At 35.2% G+C, this 20128-nt stretch overlaps 1 protein-coding gene across 4 annotated transcripts in view; it reads left to right on the forward strand.

Moving 5' to 3' along the window:
* RTTN (rotatin) overlaps nt 1–20128 on the forward strand; it is an 88979-nt gene that overhangs the window by 5143 nt on the left and 63708 nt on the right. For all 4 annotated transcript variants that reach the window (XM_075084594.1, XM_075084592.1, XM_075084593.1 and 1 more), the window contains exons 6-15: nt 1049–1163; nt 1676–1826; nt 2760–2925; nt 6321–6502; nt 9891–10006; nt 12997–13167; nt 14538–14750; nt 15991–16103; nt 16996–17122; nt 19349–19474. In XM_075084594.1, the coding sequence (XP_074940695.1) occupies nt 1049–1163; nt 1676–1826; nt 2760–2925; nt 6321–6502; nt 9891–10006; nt 12997–13167; nt 14538–14750; nt 15991–16103; nt 16996–17122; nt 19349–19474 (1480 nt within the window). The remainder of the gene's footprint in view (nt 1–1048; nt 1164–1675; nt 1827–2759; nt 2926–6320; nt 6503–9890; nt 10007–12996; nt 13168–14537; nt 14751–15990; nt 16104–16995; nt 17123–19348; nt 19475–20128) is intronic.

Genomic DNA, 20128 nt, shown 5'->3' on the forward strand with positions numbered 1-20128 from the left:
TTAGAACAAGCTGGAATAAAATCATTATTTACTTTACCCCTACAGCTGCTTGGCAGAGAAATCCATACTTTCAGTAGTAGCTTAACTAGGTTTAGGCCAATAAGTTTAGGTACAATACCTTATCCAGACACTGAGTCATTCAGATCATCTTTCTGTAGTGAATTTCTTTTTTTGTTTTTAAATTTATTTTAGAAAAACGGTGTTTGAAGTGACCCAAGGAAAAGTTCTGTAATTGGGATTCCTTATGAGTTGTCACAGAGCTGTGATACTTTTCTAGCATAGCCAGTAATGCACTGTCATGGACTGGACTATTTAACAAGTCTACTCTAACTGTAAGCTTTCTTGTAAGAGGTTTCAAAAGATCTCTGAAGCTGGAAAACCTCTTTAATATTTAATTTCCTTTATGCCTGAGTCTAGAAAAAGAACACAGATCCTTAAAACTGGATGTGTTTGATATTTTTTTTTACAGTGGTTTCTGAAACAACAAAAATAGGGAAAAGAACAGTAAGGTAGAATCCCCAAAAAGTTCTTATTATTTACTAATATATGTGTTAGAGAATAGCTAATAAATGTTTTCCTTTACATAACTTCCCACATATGTAATTCAAGTGCTTTTAAGTTATACATGAACCTTGGTAATGAAAAAAAGCTTTCTTACTGGTAAGAGTTAGATTACTTGCTGTACACTACTAAGATAATCACGAGGTTCACAGGAAATCTCCAGTCTTTCTTAATTTCAAATTCAGAATCAATAAAGTTATTTCTCTTCTGGGAACTTAATTTTACATCTGGTTTGATAACAGCTGGAATTGAGTTTGTTCTGTATTGTATACAGAATTAGCATAGCTAAGGAATAATTCAAATTTAAAAATGGTATGACAGTAGAATTACAGCATTTTGTTCTTTAGATTCTTCAGTGTTGTGATTATAACTTTCTTGTAAAGCCTTGTTCAAGCTCATGATTACTGGTTGGGTTTGGTGGTGGTGGGTGTGCGTGTTTTTTTTTTGTTTGTTTTAATACCTATTTAAATATGTACTGCATTTTCAGCTCTTTGAGAAGTAACAACCAAAGTTTAATTTGGAGTACATGTGAGCTTCTTCAGGATGTGATTATGCAAGACTTTCCTGCTGAGATCTTCCTTCAAAGGCCAAAGATTGTACAGGCAAGAATTCACTTCAAGTTTAAGGTTTTTATTGTGCTGTAGTGTAAGTTGTGCCAAGTAAGAATTGATGTAAATGACTTGTTTCTAAATGAACTTTTGTTTAACTGTTTTGATTATGTAAACTCTAAGTGCACAGACAAGGGGACTTTAGCTAAATATTGTATTTACTAAGTTATTTGGTTGTAACAATGTATCTTGCTAATCAGTAATGAAGTGTGTTGTGAACTAGTACTTTGTTTCTTTTGGATAAGATAAAATTGTGTCATTGTCATGTGCACATCCTTGGATGGGCTCCCATAATGAAAGTAGTGACCTGATTGAAAATATAATGTGGAACCGATAGTCTTCATTCAGTAAGAAAACAGTAGTTAAGCCTATTTATTCTTTGCTGTGATTTTTAAACACTTAGAAACATCTGTGAACTCTATATAGTGCAAAACACTTGCTGGCAGTGTTGTTCATGAAGGTACATTAATGTTCAGCTACCAGCATTGATGGTTTTGTATTTGCAGAGTCTTTTGTGTCTGCTAAACCTGGCTTTTGGAGGAGATGGAAGACATCGGTTAGCTTTGCAGGCTGTGTCGTGCCTGCAACAGTTGTGCATATTCTTGAGAAGCAGACTTAACTTTCACAGAGATCCAAGTTTTTCTTCCACAGAGCACAGTAGGTGTTTTTAAATATTTGAAATACTGTTGTGCTTTTACCACAGGTAGGACTGTCTAAAATAATTAAAGAAAAAAAAAGCCAACCCACAGGTTTATAGCAAACGTAATCTTGTGAAACCGTTTTGCTAAATGATGATGTGCAGTACTATTCATGTTAGTAAATATTCTTTGAGTGCTGGCTTTATTTTAAAATACGGACTAATTTTTACACTTTCCTGTGATCCTCTGTTCATCAGCTTTTTCCAGTATCTGACTGTTTGTATGTCAGTAGGAAAGGGATTTTTAATGAAAACATAATGAAATCTGTAAAATAAAAGTGGGCATAGTTTCAGAACAGTTTCCAATCTATTAGTGCTGAACAGTTTAGTTACTTATTTCATGAGCTGTGTTTAATTTTCTTTTTTTATTCTGATGGCTGAAAATAGTCTAGTCATTGGTTTGAATTTTACAGTGATTAGGGCTATTTCACAATGTTCTTCATGCTTAAATTTTGTAGATTTAATAGTGTAGATTAGTTATAATGATCTTCCTATTTCCATTTTGTCAGCTGAATTTAATCAACTTTGTTTCTGTAAATTGGTAGTCTGGTTCTCTTCATAAGATTGCCACTATATTTCGTGTCTTAATAAATGATACTGCTTGTTTCATTGCTAATTCAGTTATAACAACAAATCTAATAGCCTTCATCAGATGCTATGTTTGTATTTTTAAAACTCAAGATCTGTGATTCAACTGTGATTTTCAGTGGTTTTGCCTTGGAAATGAGTTTCTAAACTCTGCTACTTGCCAGTGATAGGTTGTTCTAGCTTGCCAATATTTACTTGGTGTTTTCCATATCTTACCTTGGCTACTTTTACCATTACTTCACTATGTAGAACCTTTCAGAATAATGGATTCTGTTAATGGAAAATATTATTTGTGTTACATAAAGGCACAGCTTCCCAGAATTCATCTATATCTTACTGTCAAGAAGCAAGAGGTCCTCCTCGTTCTCAGAATCCATCACCTGGAAGCAGTAGCCCTCGGCCGTCTGTGATTGGACGGACAGTTCAGCGTCCTAGAGGAGACGGTCAAGATTGGGATGCAGCATCTTCCAGGTGAAATAGGAAATAAATTTTTATTTTAAGTGTAAGTTATTAATTAAGCTAATTAACAATTGTCAGTGTGTGGGTTGATGTGAGAGTTTTGTGAACATGGAAAATTCAAACCATGTTTATTAAATGGTTAGTTCTTTAACTGGTGTTCAGAATACATAAGATAAGTTTTACCAGCCACATTCTGTACCCAACCAACCTTTTTAACGAACTCTCTTAGTATCAGTTGTTACTGCTTGTGCATGTATTTGTAAGATGCAGAAAAGCATTTATTCAGCCTATTGCTGTAAAGTCAGGGGTTTTTCTTTTTCTTCAGCAGATGACCCTGGTAAGTTCTTATAAGTTAAATGGCCATCCCATAGGTAACAGTGTGCAGTATTGTCAAAAATCCTATGCTGTATAAAGATTTCCGTTGAAGCCTTTAAGCTGTGTTGTGAAATCTGACAACAAATTTCAGTAGTATATCATCTAACAATTCAACTCCAATACGAAATTATGAATTGTCTGTATACCTTCAAAATGCTGAGGTGGTTCTTCATGTGTAGTTTTATTACTCATCTTGACAGACTTAAAGCTGCTGTTCTAGAACCAGTGTCTTCTAGTATGTGGGAATTTAACAGTTCTTGTGAATCCTTACTGTGTGCTTGTTGGCAGTTCTTCTGAGTCTCCATGGAATATTGGCTTAGTGAATCAGTAACTCCTAGGTATTCAAATACACTCTGATATTACAGATGAGAATAGCTCATGTAGTTACTTGTAAATGCATCTTGAGAGTCATTATATTAAAAGGTTATTTTCACTCATCTTAAGTGTAATGTATTCATTTTTTTATTATGTAACTGTAAATGAACTCCAGGCTTTCTGTGGACCTCTGCATTATGCATTTATGCATTCTACGACCTGTTTTCCCCAGTGAACGGTTAACAGTTTAATAGTAGCTGGTGTATATTGTGCAAGAGACAGGGATGGCCTGCCTATCCATGTAGTAATAAAATTTACATAAGAGTAAGCAACAGTGAAGGCTGTGATGAGACATCCACAAAGCAGGGAGTGGTAATATATTAAAAGTATAAGGCCATATTATGACCTGTTCATGACGGTACACTTCTATCTTCTTGCATCCTGTGTGCTGCAGTAGAACTGCTCACTGCCCATGGATCCCATTTTTTACGTAGATAAAATTTAGCCCAGAGACAGTATAAAGAAAAGACTGATGTTGAACAGAGAACATGGTAGAGGGAAATGACTATAGTGTTGCTCTGATGTTGCTGATTTTGATATGGAAGAGCTGCTTTTAGTGAATCTTGTATTTTTCAACATTATTGTTATATAAATTATTTGCTTATTGCCATTCTATATGTAACTCTTCTTTTTCCTTGTTCTTAAATCTTGAGACTCTTCAATCTATCTGTTTGTCTGTTTCAAATTCTGCCTGGAAACTTAACCTTTCCTCTTCTGAATTGTTTTTATGATTGATACCTCTCCTCCCTTACCCTCTGGTAAGTGCAATCAGAACCACTACATACTGGTGAATTCTCCTATCTTCCTTATAGTCTTCCATTTACCTCTTAAAATCAGTTGGCTTTTAAATTCTTAATTTCTATTCTTTAGACATCTTTTACATTTAGTTAGACAACATAATGTAACTCAATCATGCCACAATTCAATTTCTTCAGCTTGCTTAATAATACAAAAGCAACCAAACAGAAAACAACTATAAAAATCACACGTGTTTTAAAGCAATTCAGGATTGCTAAATACTAGGCTAAGAAAAAATATAAATATTAATTCTGAGTTGCATTAATTATAATGTTGCCAATAGAATTAGATTCTTTTTGAAAGCAGTCAGAAAATAAAATTATGAACTATAGAGCTCATAATTTTAAATAATTATATTTATAATATAATGACTACATGTATGTTTTACATGTAATATATACTTGGTTGCACTTAAGGCTTTCTTGGACAAGGGAATGTTTTCTGTTTCACAGTGGACAAAGAGGTCCTATAGGCTTAAACACATGGCTTGCTTACTTAATTTTCCTTCTAAGGATTCTTGTGACTAGCCGTAGCAGGTGACACCAAGCTGAGGAGTGAAGTTGACATGCCAGAAGGACGGGATGCCATCCAGAGACTTAGACAAGCTGGATAGGTGGGCCTGTGAGAACCCCATGAGGTTCAACAAGGCCAAGAGCAAGGTCCTGCACATCATCTGGGGCAACCCCCAGTATCAGCACAGGCTGGGGGATGAAGGGATTGAGAGCAGCCCTGCAGAGAAGGATTTGGGGGTACTGGTGAATCAAAAGCTGGACATGAGATGGCAGTGTGCACTTGCAGCCCAGAAGGCCAACTGTATCCTGGGCTGCATCAAAAGAAGCGTGGCCAGCAGGTTGAGGGACGTGATTCTGCCCCTCTGCTCTGCTCTAGTGAGACCCCACCTGGAGTGCTGTGTCCAGCTCTGGAGCCCTCAGCACAGGAAGGACGTGGACCTGTTGGAGCAGGTCCAGAGGAGGCCACAAAAGTGACCTGAGGGCTGGAGCACCTCTCCTATGGGGACAGGCTGAGAGAGTTGGGGTTGTTCAGCCTGGAGAAGAGAAGGCTGCAGGGAGACCTTATTGCGGCCTTTCAGTACTTAAAGGGGGACTATAGGAAAGATGGGAGCAACCTCTTTATCAAGGCTTGTTGTGTCAGGGCAGAGTAACGGTTTTAAACTAAGAGAGGGTAGATTCAGACTAGATATAAGGAAGAAATTTTTTACAGTGAGAGTGGTGAGACACTGGCACAGGTTGCCCAGAGAGGTGGTAGATGCTCCATCCCTAGGAACATTCAAGGTCACGTTGGTCGGGTCTCTGCGCAACCTGATAGAGTTGAAGATGTCCCTGCTCACTGCAGGGAGGTTGGCCTAGATGACCTCTAAAGGTCCCTTCCAACCTAAACCATTCCATGATTCTATACAGAATGGCTTTAATATTTAGTAGGTATAGTTCAGGCTGAAATGTTATTTAGTAGGTGGCCTTGCTGCAAGCAACTAAGACTTTGTTCATGAAAAATGATGTTTCAAATAAACGGGTTTTTCTCTTGCAATATAGTATTCGTTGCACGTGTATTTATTTGAGCACACATTTCTGAGGGCTTTTGAAGATGACTGCCAAAAAAGTAGGCATCCTCCTGTAATGCTACCAGTTCTGACATTTAAAAAACATACCAAATAAAATCCCTCTTTTCCTGCAACACTGATGGATAGGAGAGAATTATTGGGATGGAAGGAAGGATATGCACTGAGGAAGGAGGACATTAAAATACTTGATGCTGTTTTTAACATATGTACATACATGGGTTTTCTCTTTGCAAGAGTTAACTATGGCTTTTTTTGTGTGTGTTTTGTTTGTTGTTTCAAGTGGAAACAGTACCCAAGCAAATGCAACCTTCAGAATATCTCTGCATTCCCCACTTGATGTAGGACGTATTGACCTACCAGTTAATGAAAATGAGGACACTTTGGAATTACAGATGAAGCAGCTTAGCCTTCCTCAGTTCTGTGTTTCCATCTTAGAAAATGCAATACCTCTTCTAAGAACAGGTGAGAAAGTTTTGACTTACATATTTCACTTACGTATCCTTCCCATCTTCAGTGCAAACCTCTGAAGAAGTTGGTACTATGAGTTGAGTACCTAAAATAAATAAGGTACAGTTGATTGCCAATATACTGTAGGTAGTTACAACAGTTCTTTTCTAGAGATTTTGTTCAGGTCATAAAGCTTCACTCTTCTGGTTGATTTCCAGAATTGCTGCAGAAGTTTGAAGTGCTTTTTACTGATGGTGGGAAGTAGCGGTAGGAAGTAGTGGGTGTGTGGTGGAAAATGGTACGGCTGAATAAAATGTCATTCAAGAAGATGAAAAAAATAACCACATGTAACAAAATGTGTCTGATCTCTTTGAGCATAGAGTTTTCCTTCTGTTCAGGAAATAATGAACAAGAATTCTGGGAGAAGGTTTGTTTTTATTCTTATGAATGCAGTAACAAATTATAATTTTGTTTTAAGAGACATAAGTAATGACAGTGTAAGTAAAACTAATGATTTTTGACTTACAAAGCTTCTAAATTGCAAAGCCTGTTTGAAGGACAGTCTTTTTGCTCTTAGGTTGTCTAAAGTAGTATTTAGTCATAAAACAATGTCATCCAAAACAGGTATTAGTAAATGTGGTAAGGTTTTCAAAGTAGGAGCTGGAAATGCGTATATATTTATGACTGGAATACTAAAGGTTGTTTTTTCTAATATGCCTGTCAACATTGCCTGAGCTGGGTAGTGGCTTTAACTTACAACAATTGTATGAAATATGTATGAAACTTCCATTTACTGTTGTTTTCATTATTTTTTTTATAACTTTTAATGACTTTCTGCTCTGTCACGAAATACTAATTTATTTGTGTATTTCATAGTAACATCAGCATTAATCTGTGTCCACAGGAAAATTATTCAGTCCTCATTTTACTGGTAACAAACAAAAGTAAAATGAACAAAAGTTTTGTCTTCCCCTTTCAGAACAGTGATAATTAAATATTAATTCTTCACAAGCACATTCATGAATTCTGTCATCTTCTCTTTTTACTTATAGTGCAAAAGAAATATTTTCAGTTTTTGCCATTTCTGGCGCATGTAACTTCAAATCTGCGGAGTTAGTGAATTTTTCCATCTTTCAAGATTCTTTCTTTGTATCTTATCATAGAACTAAAATAGTTTCATTTTCAGATGAAGTTGATCTGTCCTTATTTCTCTTGCCATCAAATTTTTTACGCTTTTTAAACTCTGCTAGATCATATTTCTTCTTTATTCCACTGTGCTTTAATGAGACATGGATTGTAAGTAAACTAATATTTTTCCTCTGATCCCATTGATCTGATATCCTGTGATCTGAAGGCACCCTGTCATACTGTGAGAGGGTGACGCACAGTAACACGCTGCCTCTTGTGTGGTTATCTTTTGTGAATTGTTTTCTTCAGTAAAATCAACAGGCACTTTTACAATGTAATGGCAAAAGTTATATGGTAGGTATTGTATAGTGTAGATTTTCTTTTTCTTCTGTTTAAATTACCGGGTAAAGGAAAAACAGTAAGCTTACTGTAAAATTTGCTTGCTTGTATTTTACACTATATTTTTTTCTGGTTTTTTTTTTTTGATCAGTTTTAAGATACCATACTTGTCTGAAGTTCAGTGTTGATACTGCATGTTTTAAAGACAATTATTTAAATCTGAACAGCATAAGATTTGTTTTATAGTAATTGATTATATCTATCTTACTGTGCATTTAGTAATAATGAACTCTCAGCACATACTAATTACCACAGGTGTTGGGAAATAAGTATTTTGCTGATATATTCATGTAAGAATATGGTGGAATGAACTTGCATGTCTTTAGATCATAACAGCTGCAGCAAAATGTTGCAGATGTTATTTTCAGTTATTGCCTTAAAAATATTTCTGAACCTATAGTTCAAACCCACTATTATTTACTGGCATTATAATGGAGAAATTTATTAAATCACTTTTCAAATGTTTTAAGCACAGAAATTTGATGAAGAATTTGCAAAATAATTGTGAAGAGAGAAAAAGTGCTTCTGGAGTTTTCAGGCATATACCCTCCAAGTTGGCAACATTTTGCCTAAATTAAATGGAAAACAGCACTTCTGTGAGATAGGAAAAAACAAGGTTTCAAAAAGGCCCTGTGCCATTCTCTGCCATATGCTCACTCAGAGCAGATTACTTAAGCTGCAAATTGCATAAGCTGTGGTCATTGTCACTACGTATATAGTCATACACAGACATATATATATTTTTCCTCAAGTATATCAACAAGGCTTCTACAGTGTATAAAATCTACAAGAGTAGAAAAAGTGACAAAGAAATTAGTTTTCAATCATAAGCTGTAGGGCTTGCTTTGTTTTTTAAACAGATTTTGAAGTGTGCAAAATTTCAGTGGTAGTTGAAAAATAAATTGGAGATTCAATGGTGCTGTGTGAAATCCATCCATGGTTTTAAATAGAAACATACCATCAACAAGTAACTAAGCCAACAGTTGCACTAAATCAAGTGTTTGGGGGAAACTGTCACTGTATGGTTCCCTAGGATGCCAGACAGTTCTGGCATCCTGTCTTGTATGAGGTTGAAAATATTTGGTCTGGCTCTAGATACTCTGCCTTGTAACTCATGAAACCTTCTAGCCTTTGACTGTTCCTCCCCTATTGTCTCATTATCTGGGACATTAGGGGGAGGTCTATATTTGTAGTAAATGTAGGCTGTTACTGTTTAAGTTTGGGCCATGGACCTGTGTGAAGCATAAAACTGTACAAAGTATAAAAGTTACTAATTTTACAGATTTTCCTTGTTATTAAGGGATACTGAGTCAGAAAGAGCAATGAAAATTAATAAATATGAGCCTGAAAACAAGGTGGGGAAGCTGTTATGGGGAAAAGTACAAGTGGATAAAGTGGGTATTCATCTTTTTGCCTTTCAAAAAAAGATCTCAATCAAAATAATGCAGCAAGAAAGCCTCTCCCACTATGCCAAAAATGCAGATTAACAGGAATAGATAATACACATGGAAGATCTATAACCTAGCTGCCAGGGTGGGGGAAATAAGTGACTTTATTCTGAACTTCAAAGAAGTCCAGTAATCAATTTACAGCTGTAATAAAGTTTATGTAGTACTATAGGATTTAAGGAAATGCAGTCTTTTTTCAAGTATATGATTGCTTTAATATCTCCTATCATGATTTTGGCTAGTTGTTGTCTTCCGTGATTCAGAGCTATTGGTGGTTGAGGGCAGTTAGCATTTTTTTCAGTAGAAGGGTATAGGAAAACTAAAATACCAGAATTTCAGATTTAGAATAATTCCTTGTTCAAAATGGTGTTGTCTGAATATTATAGTATAATATTTTGTCTGTGTTATTCTCTCATTTGTATTCCTAGGCAGTAGGAGAGTGACGATGGAAGTTCTTGAGTTGCTTGTTGAAGATATGTTCCTTATTGGTGATGCTATTTCTGAAAACGTTTGGGAAGATGATAGCCTTTTTGCATTGGAATTGGTAAGATTCTTTAGGCTTTGATCAGCTGTTTTTAACAGTCTGCTTTTATAAGCCTCTGACATTTTCTGCAGTGATTCATATACGTATCTAATCTGCTGAGCTACCCTTTTGAAAAATCTTAAATAGTTTAGTACTGGTTCTATCACTGGCATATCCTTTTTATTTTAAATTTAAGTTCTTTTCTAGATGATACTTGAAGTTTCACCTCAACAAAATAAGTAATGAATTTTGTCTTACAGTGAAAGGCTGTTAAGCAGCCATTGAGAGAAAAACATGTGGGGAAGGGTATCTGAGGGGAAAACTACTGACTACAAATGTTGGAGACCAATTTGATGTAAATGACAACTTTCACTTCCTTTACTCCTTATAAACTATCTGTTTAAAGTTAGGGAGATAATTGTTTAGATCCAGGACTAGGATTGTACAATACATGGATTAATTTCCTACACAGGACCTATTGATCCCTGCACAGATTTCAGCTATCCTTCACTCTGTGGCTTAGCTGGGAAAGAGGAGAAGGCTTTTTGGCCCAGAAGAGATACAAAGTGTTAAGGTGCTGTTGACCAAACAATTTAAATTGCTGGAAATACATACCTGAGCACAGCTGAGGGCTGTTATATACATGAAATGTCAAATTAGTGAATAACAGATGAAATAATGATGAGTGACTTGCTTGTTTGAAGACAACTAAAAGCTGAAACTTAAGCCAGCATGGCTTATACACGTAACAAATGTACCAGAGTTGCAGACTGAAACTTGCCTGAAAACTTAAGTGTAGTCTTAAATGCACATCACTTAAGTTAGAATTCATGAAAATACCACTGAATATGGAACAATGGTATTCCAATAATTATTAAAAAAATATTACTGGAAGCTTTCCTATTATTGATTTTACAATCAATTTTTATATTATTTTTAAGACCTAGCAGTGAATCAGAACTTTTTTCTTTGAATTTTGTGTACTGATCTGTCAAAACCTATTATAATTGATCAAGTCAGTACTGAAGATTCCTTCCAGAACATTTAATCTAAGCAGCTTAATACAATCATAGAATCATAGTCTTTTTTTGTGATAATCTTCTGTCTGGGTGTTGTATGACCTGAATCAGTTTATTCCATTGGATATAAATCATTCAAACTACAGTAGAAACTGTGAACACAATCAGGTGTACATCATACTGATTGTCATTAGTAGGATAACGTTTGTTTCCAGGCGACTAACAAGCAAAACTCTGCAAATAAGCTGGGTAACTGTATACATTTACATTGATTTTTAAAAAGAAAAAAAAAAAGCCTTGCTGATATAACTTTATTCCTTTGGTAGAACTTTGAGATTTATATCTGGAAAGTATTGTACTAATAAAATTCACATCCCATTGTAAGTTATGAATCTGCATCAATTTGTGATGCAGAGCTGGACTGTACAGTGCAGTCTAAAAAAGCTCATTTTGATAAAGCAATTGCGAAGCAGGAGATAAAAACTAGTTCTTCATCTGTCTTAGTGTTTGAGTAAATAAAAATAATTTACCTTTATAGTATTTAAAACTATATAAAATAATGTCTTTTATCAGAAGTAGACTGTTTTTAGAGTTGTTAGGCTTCAGTGCCTAGAGAACATGCTTCCTCTTTGTGTTTTGTGTTAGCTGCAAGGGAAGGAGGTCATGTGTCTCTTTTCTAGGAAACTGGAAAACATTTCTTGCATAACATTATTGCTTTATGTTTCGTTGTTTGTCCACTTTTAAAACTCTGCACTGGAATATTGTTGTGAAAAATACATATTTTGGAAATCCCATTCAAAAATACTTAAGTTTGTAGCTGTGTGTATTTTACCCATGTTTTTATGCTTCCTTCCTCCAAAGTAAAGTTTTTACTGTTTTCCAGTTTTGTCAGTGTGCTTAAGTGCAGTTTGATTCTGCCATGCCAAAAAGTTAGATACTGCAGATTGCCATAGATTTTTTTGATCACTAGCTTTGAGATGGTCATCCCTGTCTCAGGGAGGAATAAACTTTATGAATCCACTGTTAATTTGAGACTCCATGGTCTTGAAGCAGGGGCGCTTCCTACCTCTCCAAATGGTAACAGGGCAGAGAGAAATTTACTTTTTTGAACTCCTAGAGATGAAAATTAACTCTTTTCATCTCACTGTATAATAATGTGTGCTGACAATTACTTTAAAAGACTGATTTGATTTAGTCAATTGCTGCTTGTCATTTTCTTTAGCTGTGTTGAGTCAGATAAATAGTGCTTAATTGCTTAACAGTGATTATCAGTTTCTGTACTTAATGAGCTAAATCTCACATGTGCTATTGACTTCATAATTGTTATGAGGCATTCCAAAACTCGCAACTGAAATTAAGTCTACCTTTGTTCTAGTGTCCTTAAGTACAAACCTGGCTTTCTCAGGTGACCAAAATTCTAGAAACTAATTTTGTTTTCTCCAGTGTCCATGAGCTGGGTTTATCCAACGGTAGTGATTCTCTAGTAGGATTTTACATAACCTGAGAAATGTGCTGCTGTTTCCTTTGAGAATCAATAGGCACAAAAAAAGTTTGATGTTGTCAAGGTTTGGGTTGTGGGTTGGGTTTTTGTTAATTTATTTATTTTTAATTTTAAGATAAAGCTTCATAAGCAGGTTCAAACCTGCTCCTAATATTTCCATACTAAAACTTAAAAATAGTTAAAATTCCAGAGGTTCAAAAGTGTAGTGAGCATGGATTGGGGGGGTGGGGGGTGGGGTGGGGAGAACAACCAGTAATGGATAATTACTGATCAAAGTATTTAGAACTGCAGGGGAAGGTAGATTGAGGTCTAGAACTAATGCACAGTTCTGGTCAGATGACAAAAAAAATGCCATGTATTTTGTACTATTTCTGCATTTTTAAATCATTTGGTATAATTGTGTTAATGATGCTATGGGTGCTGTATAAACACTGTAAAGACAGTAGTGTTTCAATTCTTTCTAATGATTGTACTTCTGATATTGTTTTCAGAAAGACAAATTGCTTCTGGTCTTGGGTTTGCTTGGAGAAACTATATTATATCACAAAACCAATATAAGTGCAGAACAGCCCGAGGTGATGTTGGTGCATCACAGAATGGCATTTATTAGCATTTCACTCTTCACTGTTAGATTGCTGCAAATACTTCTCCCTGTGGAAAAGGTATGCCATCACTAATTTTAAGTCACTGTCTTTTGGTTTTGCATTTTAAGAGGGCAAAAAGTGATACCTTCCTCAGTGATTAATAGTGGGAAAATACTGGCTGATGTATGATCACAGAAGGCGACTTTGTCTGTTCTGTAGATACCGGTGCATTCTGCAGAATCTTCTGCATATTTCAAGTCTTCAAAAAATATTTTCAATACAGTTTTTTAATTAGTTTTTGACATTCAATGCTCTTTTTCCTCCTATAGTGTTTTTTCTGGTATGATGCATGGTTTGCAAAGCTATGCTGCCCTCTGCTCATTTATAGTATGCGTGCAAGTAAGGCTAAGTAAGACTAGAACAACGTAGCGTTTAAGATCATCTCTCTCAATCTGATGACTCATGGTAAATTATGTTTCATACATCATAGGGATTTTAATTATTCTTTGCTTTGAATGCTCTTTAAAAGAAGTTTTGTTGTAGCTCTTGGGTTGTGTGTGTGTGTATGTGCTTGTGTATTTCAGATGGGGTTAGCCTGATGTTTGGAAGTTTGTGGGATGAAAAGTGTTAGAAGATGTTTAAACCTGTGTGGGTTTACATTTTTTTGGATCAGTTTTTATTGCAGTGTAGGTCTTCTTTAGACATTCTTTGAGTAGCAGGTTGATTTTCAGTTACAGGCTTTTTGTCACAAATATATAGTGTTTTCCTATTAATATAAGTAGTCTCTTGTACCTGCAAATACATGTAGACATACTAATCTGATGTTTTTTTAATAATTTTTGTCTTTATATTATTACAAACATAATACAAAATTCCAGTTCTGTGTATGACGGGGTTGGAAAAAAGTTACTGTATTTGAGCTCAAAATTTTAGTTGAAGGAATAGTGAACAGTTGCAGTAAAAAAAAAACAAAACAAAACAAAACCCCACAAACAAAAACAAACAAACAAACATAACCCCCCCCCACCAAAAAACCCAAACAAACCCTAAAACAGCAACAGAAATCCCAGTTCTTAGTATGTGGAATTGTAGACAGCTTTTTTTAATTCAATCCAGAAATAATTGTGGTCTGTGTATTCTCTGCCATCTAGTGGTTAGTCAGTAAATTGACCCTGGTGAGTGTTATGTGTGGTGGTTGGTGCTGTGGCTGGATCAGACATGACTCTTGTGACTGGTTGCAGGTCTGACATTAGGCCGGACTACTAATGAACTCTCACTTTTTAATTAGTTAAAAAGAATTTGTCATATAGAACGCATTTGATACGTGTTTTTCTCTAATTTTTAAGTAGCAGCAGTAGTGATTGTACTTGTTGAATGACTGCAAATGCTGTTTTTGGTTTTACTGTATTTTCAGGTTATTATTCTGACAGTTGTTTTCTTTTTCAAAGGCGAGTAAAGTTTTACAAAAGAGTTTGCTGAGCGCTTTATTTCTTCTCTCTCTGGACGTGTCCTTCTCCATGGAATACCCAAGCATTCATGAATCTGTTGCAGCCTACCTGGAGCAGATGAGTACTGAGAACTACAGTATTTATAAACAAGCTTCAGAAGCTGTGTATTCGATCGAATGCACTTGTAGCTTTATGACTGAAGTTCATAAGAAGGTGTGAAATTTTATTATATAAAATTTCCTGTAGGCAAATTTCTTCCTTCCACTTCCCTTTCTCTGCGGTGAAAACTATAGTCGAGCATAGCCGAAGAAAATCCATAAGTATGAGTGTTCCGTACCATGCAAGATGCAGTTAATTTATGTTTGTTTTCACTAATACTACTCGTGATGTTTGTAAATACCTTATCGTAAGTAAAAACAAAGAAATAAAGACTGGGAGATTAGAAGTGAGCACAAGACCTTTTATGGGCAAAGAAGTAAGAAAGAAGCAAATACTCTAAATATACAGAGTGTGTATATGTGTGTGTGTATGTATGTTGTCTAGTACTTAAATAGTTCAGAAAATTCTAATTCCCAACTACTTGTTTATTAGAGTTAAAATTGCCAACTGCTTCTAGACTGTGTGAGATTTGTGTGTTTTCACTTTGTTATGAAGACAACTAATATACTTTGCTTTACTGGTTGAGAGATTCTAGCATGGTACACAAATGGTCCTCACCATTATCCAAATGGACAAGTAATTGTGCAAAATACTTGTTCCATTGATACTAAAATAAATGAATAAAATACAGCAATATAAATGTAGTGCTATCTTAAATCTGAGTTAATCTGTCCTTCATAAAGGCAGGTTCTGAACTTAATAGAAGCAATACTTTGCTCATAAAATACCGTTTACATGAAGTTAACTCCATCAAATTTAAATGGCTCATGTTTAATGTATTTGGTAACCAAAAGTATGAAGAGATATGTACTTAAATTAAAAAAGAAAACTTACTCTTTAATATCATAGTGAATTGTTAACAGTTTACAAGTGAAATATTTCATTATGCTTTTCTCACATAAAATGCAGTTGATTTAAAAAAAAATAATAATTTGATTAAACGCATAAAATATTCAAGGATGAGTCTATTCTTGGGCATTTTAGAAAGTATTTTGAACAGTTATATTGTTCATGCTGTGAAATGTTAGACATACTTTATTCTCACTGAGTTTAATAGAAGTTTATTTGGATTCAGCAGCTGAAGCGTTTTCAACTCCCAGAAGCAGGTTCTAAAATTTGTTTAAAATCTGTTTAATTTGTTAACCAGGTTAATTATGAACTTCTCTGTGAAGGCTGAACCAAACCTTAGTTGTTAGAAGTATTAAATGATGATAAATTCTGCAAGATTATGCAATAACATTGTATATTTTTAATATTATTAATCCTTATTCTTTCTCTTCATTTTACTTCTCAGGTGGACAACAATCTTTCTGAATTAGTAGAGTTGGCAGATCAGGCCTTGAGTAGTCTACCCTACCATCAACACTTTCCCTTGCTTCAGGAATGCATTCACATGTGCTCAAATATGTAAGTATGTTACTATTTAAAACTCGTTTTTAAGAAAATAATATTTTTTTTTTATGGATAAACTTTCTCAAGTAGAAGCTCAACTTGCTTAATCCCTGTATTTGAATGATTGTTTTCTTCTAGCCAACAAAAGGTCTCTTCTAAATAATTTGTGTCATTCTGTAGTGGATTTCTTGAAAATTGAATTTCCAGTGCTAAAAAACCTAATGTCTTATTCTTTTCTATGTATAAGCTTCTATGGTCTTGTGTATAAAGTTACTATGTGATTTACAAAGAAACAGCCTTAAAACACTTTGACCTGTCTTTCAAACTTTTTTTTTAAAATTATTTTGTCCAAGTGTATTTGTTTAACTTTTATTTTATTTTCAGAAATCCTAAAGGACTTATTTTATTGCAGATGCTATATATTGCAATATGGCATGGCATTTATTAAACAGCAAGTTTTTACTGCTTTTATTGATTTTTCCAGTTCTCTAGTTACAGAATTTAAGTTACCTTATGGTGCCTGGAGAAGTTCTGTATTGAACACTTTAATTAGAAATAGAAAATGTTAATTTTGTACTGATTCAGAATTTGACTTTAGGGATTTTTTCAAAGGAAACTATGTTTAAAAACTGTCTAATAAGCGTTTTTAAATTATGAAATGTCAGAGTTTTCAGTGTTCTAATGCATTTAGAATCAATTATTGTTTGATTACTGTTTCAAGCAACAGGAAATGCACTTCAGTTGATTAACTAAAATCAATTAACTATGTGATAATGTGATGGACTTTTACCTCTACAAGGAAAAAATTCTGAAAGCATAGAATATATTTTATAATCATATACCATGATCTAAGGAGTCTTTGGGTACTGTAAAATAAATAGCTAAATTAATTATTTTTCATTTTTAGTTGGAAGTCTGACAAGGCTAACTCAGTGCTCCAGGCTGAGAGTCAGAAGGTGCTTCTCCGTCTGTTGTCTCACCCTTTGCTGAATATAAAAACTGAAGCCTATCACTGCTGTTTGGAAGTGGTTAAGGTTAGAACTAATGCTTACGTAATGGTCTTGGTGTTGCACTAAATAATAAGTATTATATGATTTCCCCATTAAAAGCCTTTTTAATGCAAATTCTGTTTACCATGGTATATGCTGTGAAATCTGTATAGGCCTGGGTTTGCAGTTTGCTGTTATAGTTTTGGTTTTAGATCTAATCGATTAGGTTATAATTCAGGTACTGCACTTCAGAATGACAGGATTTCTAGAGGGGGAAAAACAGTGACAACTTTATTTTTTAAAAAGATTCCTAATAATGCCAGTCACTTTAGTGTTTTTGTGGTTTGGGTTTTTTTTTTAACACTGTCATGCAGAAGTATTTCAATTTAATTATTTAATTTTGCTTTTGAAAAGAATTCAGGTGTTCAGTTTTGCTTATCTGCTGAAACGAGGTTCACAGAATCACATACTCATTTCGTTAGGGACCTAGTCCAACGTGCCTGCAGTGAGCAGGGACATCAACTCTATCAGGTTGCGCAGAGACCCATCTGGCCTGACCTTGAATGTTCCTAGGGATGGAACATCTACCACCTCTCTGTGGGCAACCTGTGTCAGTGTCTCACCACTCTCACTGTAAAAAATTTCTTCCTTATATCTAGTCTGAATCTACCCTCCCTTGGTTTTAAACCGTTACCCCTTGTCCTGTCACAACAGGCCCTGCTAAAATGTTTGTTGCCGTCTTTCTTATAGTCCCCCTGTAAGCATTGAAAGGCTGCAATAAGGTCTCCCTGCAGCCTTCTCTTCTCCAGGCTGAACAATCCCAACTCTCTCAGCCTGTCCCCATAGGAGAGGTGCTCCAGCCCTCAGGTCATTTTTGTGGCCTCCTCTGGACCCACTCCAACAGGTCCATGTCCTTCTTGTGCTAGGGCTCCAGAGCTGGACGCAGCACTCCAGGTGGGGTCTCACCAGAGCAGAGCAGAGGGGCAGAATCACCTCCCTCAACCTGCTGGCCACGCTTCTTTTGATGCAGCCCAGGATACAGTTGGCCTTCTGGGCTGCAAGTGCACACTGCCATCTCATGTCTAGCTTTTGATTCACCAGTACCCCCAAATCCTTCTCTGCAGGGCTGCTCTCAATCCCTTCATCCCCCAGCCTGTGCTGATACTGGGGGTTGCCCCAGATGATGTGCAGGACCTTGCTCTTGGCCTTGTTGAATCTCATGAGGTTTACATTGGCCCACTCCTCAAGGACAGGTTCTATTCTATTCTATTGGTTTTGGGTTTGGTTTTTTTTTTTGGTCAGGTTTTTTTTGTGCCTTAGCAAAAATCATTTTGAGGTGACTGCTTTCTGCTTTTTGCAAGGATGTTTACTGAAGGAAAAATAAAAACATATTAATTAAATAGTCTCAAAATAAATATTTTTACTCTAGATTATGCTTTAAGTACTTAGACCTTACTAAAAAAAAGTGAAAGAAAAATACCCTTTTTTCTCCTGTGTATAAAAGCTTGGGTTGTGTTTAAGAACATGTACGTCTTTTTATGTAGTCATTGTTCTAAAACCTTAATTCGTTGTTGTTTGAGGGGGCTTGTTTTGTTTTTGATTTTGTTTTGTATGGATGTTTTGTTACTGCCTTAGCTTTTCATAAAGCCCAAGCGATAAAGAGTGTGAACTCCCTAAAAGTATGGCTGTACTCTATATTAAGAATGGCAATGTCATATTCATCAGGTCATTTTAGGTATTCAGTAATACTGGCTCACAAAATAAAAAGCACTTTTCTATTTTGATATAATACTTTATTATAGAAAATAAGAATTACAACAGACGTCAGCTAAACTTACTGTGCTTATAACACCATTCACTAATGTACAAAAGATGCTGGAGCTAGTCTTTCACTAAAAAACCCTCTCTCTCCACTGAATGACACTTGTATCTTTCTGTGAGATTTTTACCTGCCTGTTTTAGGTTTTGCTTATTTTAATGTAATACCAAACCACATATAAAGTTTAATTTATTTTCACTATTACTTAAAATAGAAGTACAAAATAATTTCGTATTTCTTAGTCCTGTGTAGCAGCAGGAATTTTCAGTCAGTGATCTGTAAAGTCAATGTTTCTTCCAGTGCTGTAATATTTAGCTTTCAGAACTGCAGTCTTCCGAACTTCATGGAGAAAGACTTTCACTGGCTGACAACTTCAGGCAATCTGTAAAACAAGATGTAGTAGTGGAGACTATCTTGAATTTTAAAACTAACCAACTTTATTTTCACTGAAGGACTGTTTAGGTATTCATAATACTGCGAAGCCTGTATCTTCACTTTGCCATGGAATACATTTTCTTCTTCATCCAAGAGTTTTATATGAAATCTGTACGTTTGGCCTTCAGGAAGATAAGAAGGAGGTACTGTGTTTAGTAGCTATATTTATAAGTTGATGTGCATGCAAAGTAGGTGTTGAGATTCTCCATAGTGGTGTGAGCCTTACCCGAAATTTTGACTACATACAGTTTCTTGTATGTAGAAAAGCTATGCAAACAGTGAAGTTATAGTAAATGGAGATTTTTTTTTTATCATGAATCCATAATGTTCTATACATAGGATGCTATTACATGTAATAAAGACCAATGAAAAATGAAATAAGCTATGTCTTGTAATCTTTTCCTGTAATATATTCAGCCCTAATAAAATGTGCATGTGCTGAAATAGTATGTATGATGCTTTACATTTATGGAATACACGAAGTCTCAAGTCTGTGTAAAGGTGGGATGACCTCTGAAATATGTGCAATATGTGAAATATGTGGTTGAGGAGCAAAAAGGCACTTTAAATCTGCAGTGTCTTTGCGATAAAAGTGTTCATCACTACAAACACATCTGTGTTTCAGTTTAATTACCTGAGTATTATAGAAGTGTTTTATAGTATTATAGAATAGGAGCGAATTTCCACTGGGTTCATTTTATATGCATGGATGCTGAACATATATCCACTATTTCCTAGCTTACATACAAAGCTAAGTAGGGAGTTCGTGGGGGGTGGGTGGAATTAGTTTGGTTATT

Source organism: Phalacrocorax aristotelis, chromosome 2 (assembly GCF_949628215.1).
Source record: "Phalacrocorax aristotelis chromosome 2, bGulAri2.1, whole genome shotgun sequence".
NCBI lineage: Eukaryota > Metazoa > Chordata > Aves > Suliformes > Phalacrocoracidae > Phalacrocorax > Phalacrocorax aristotelis.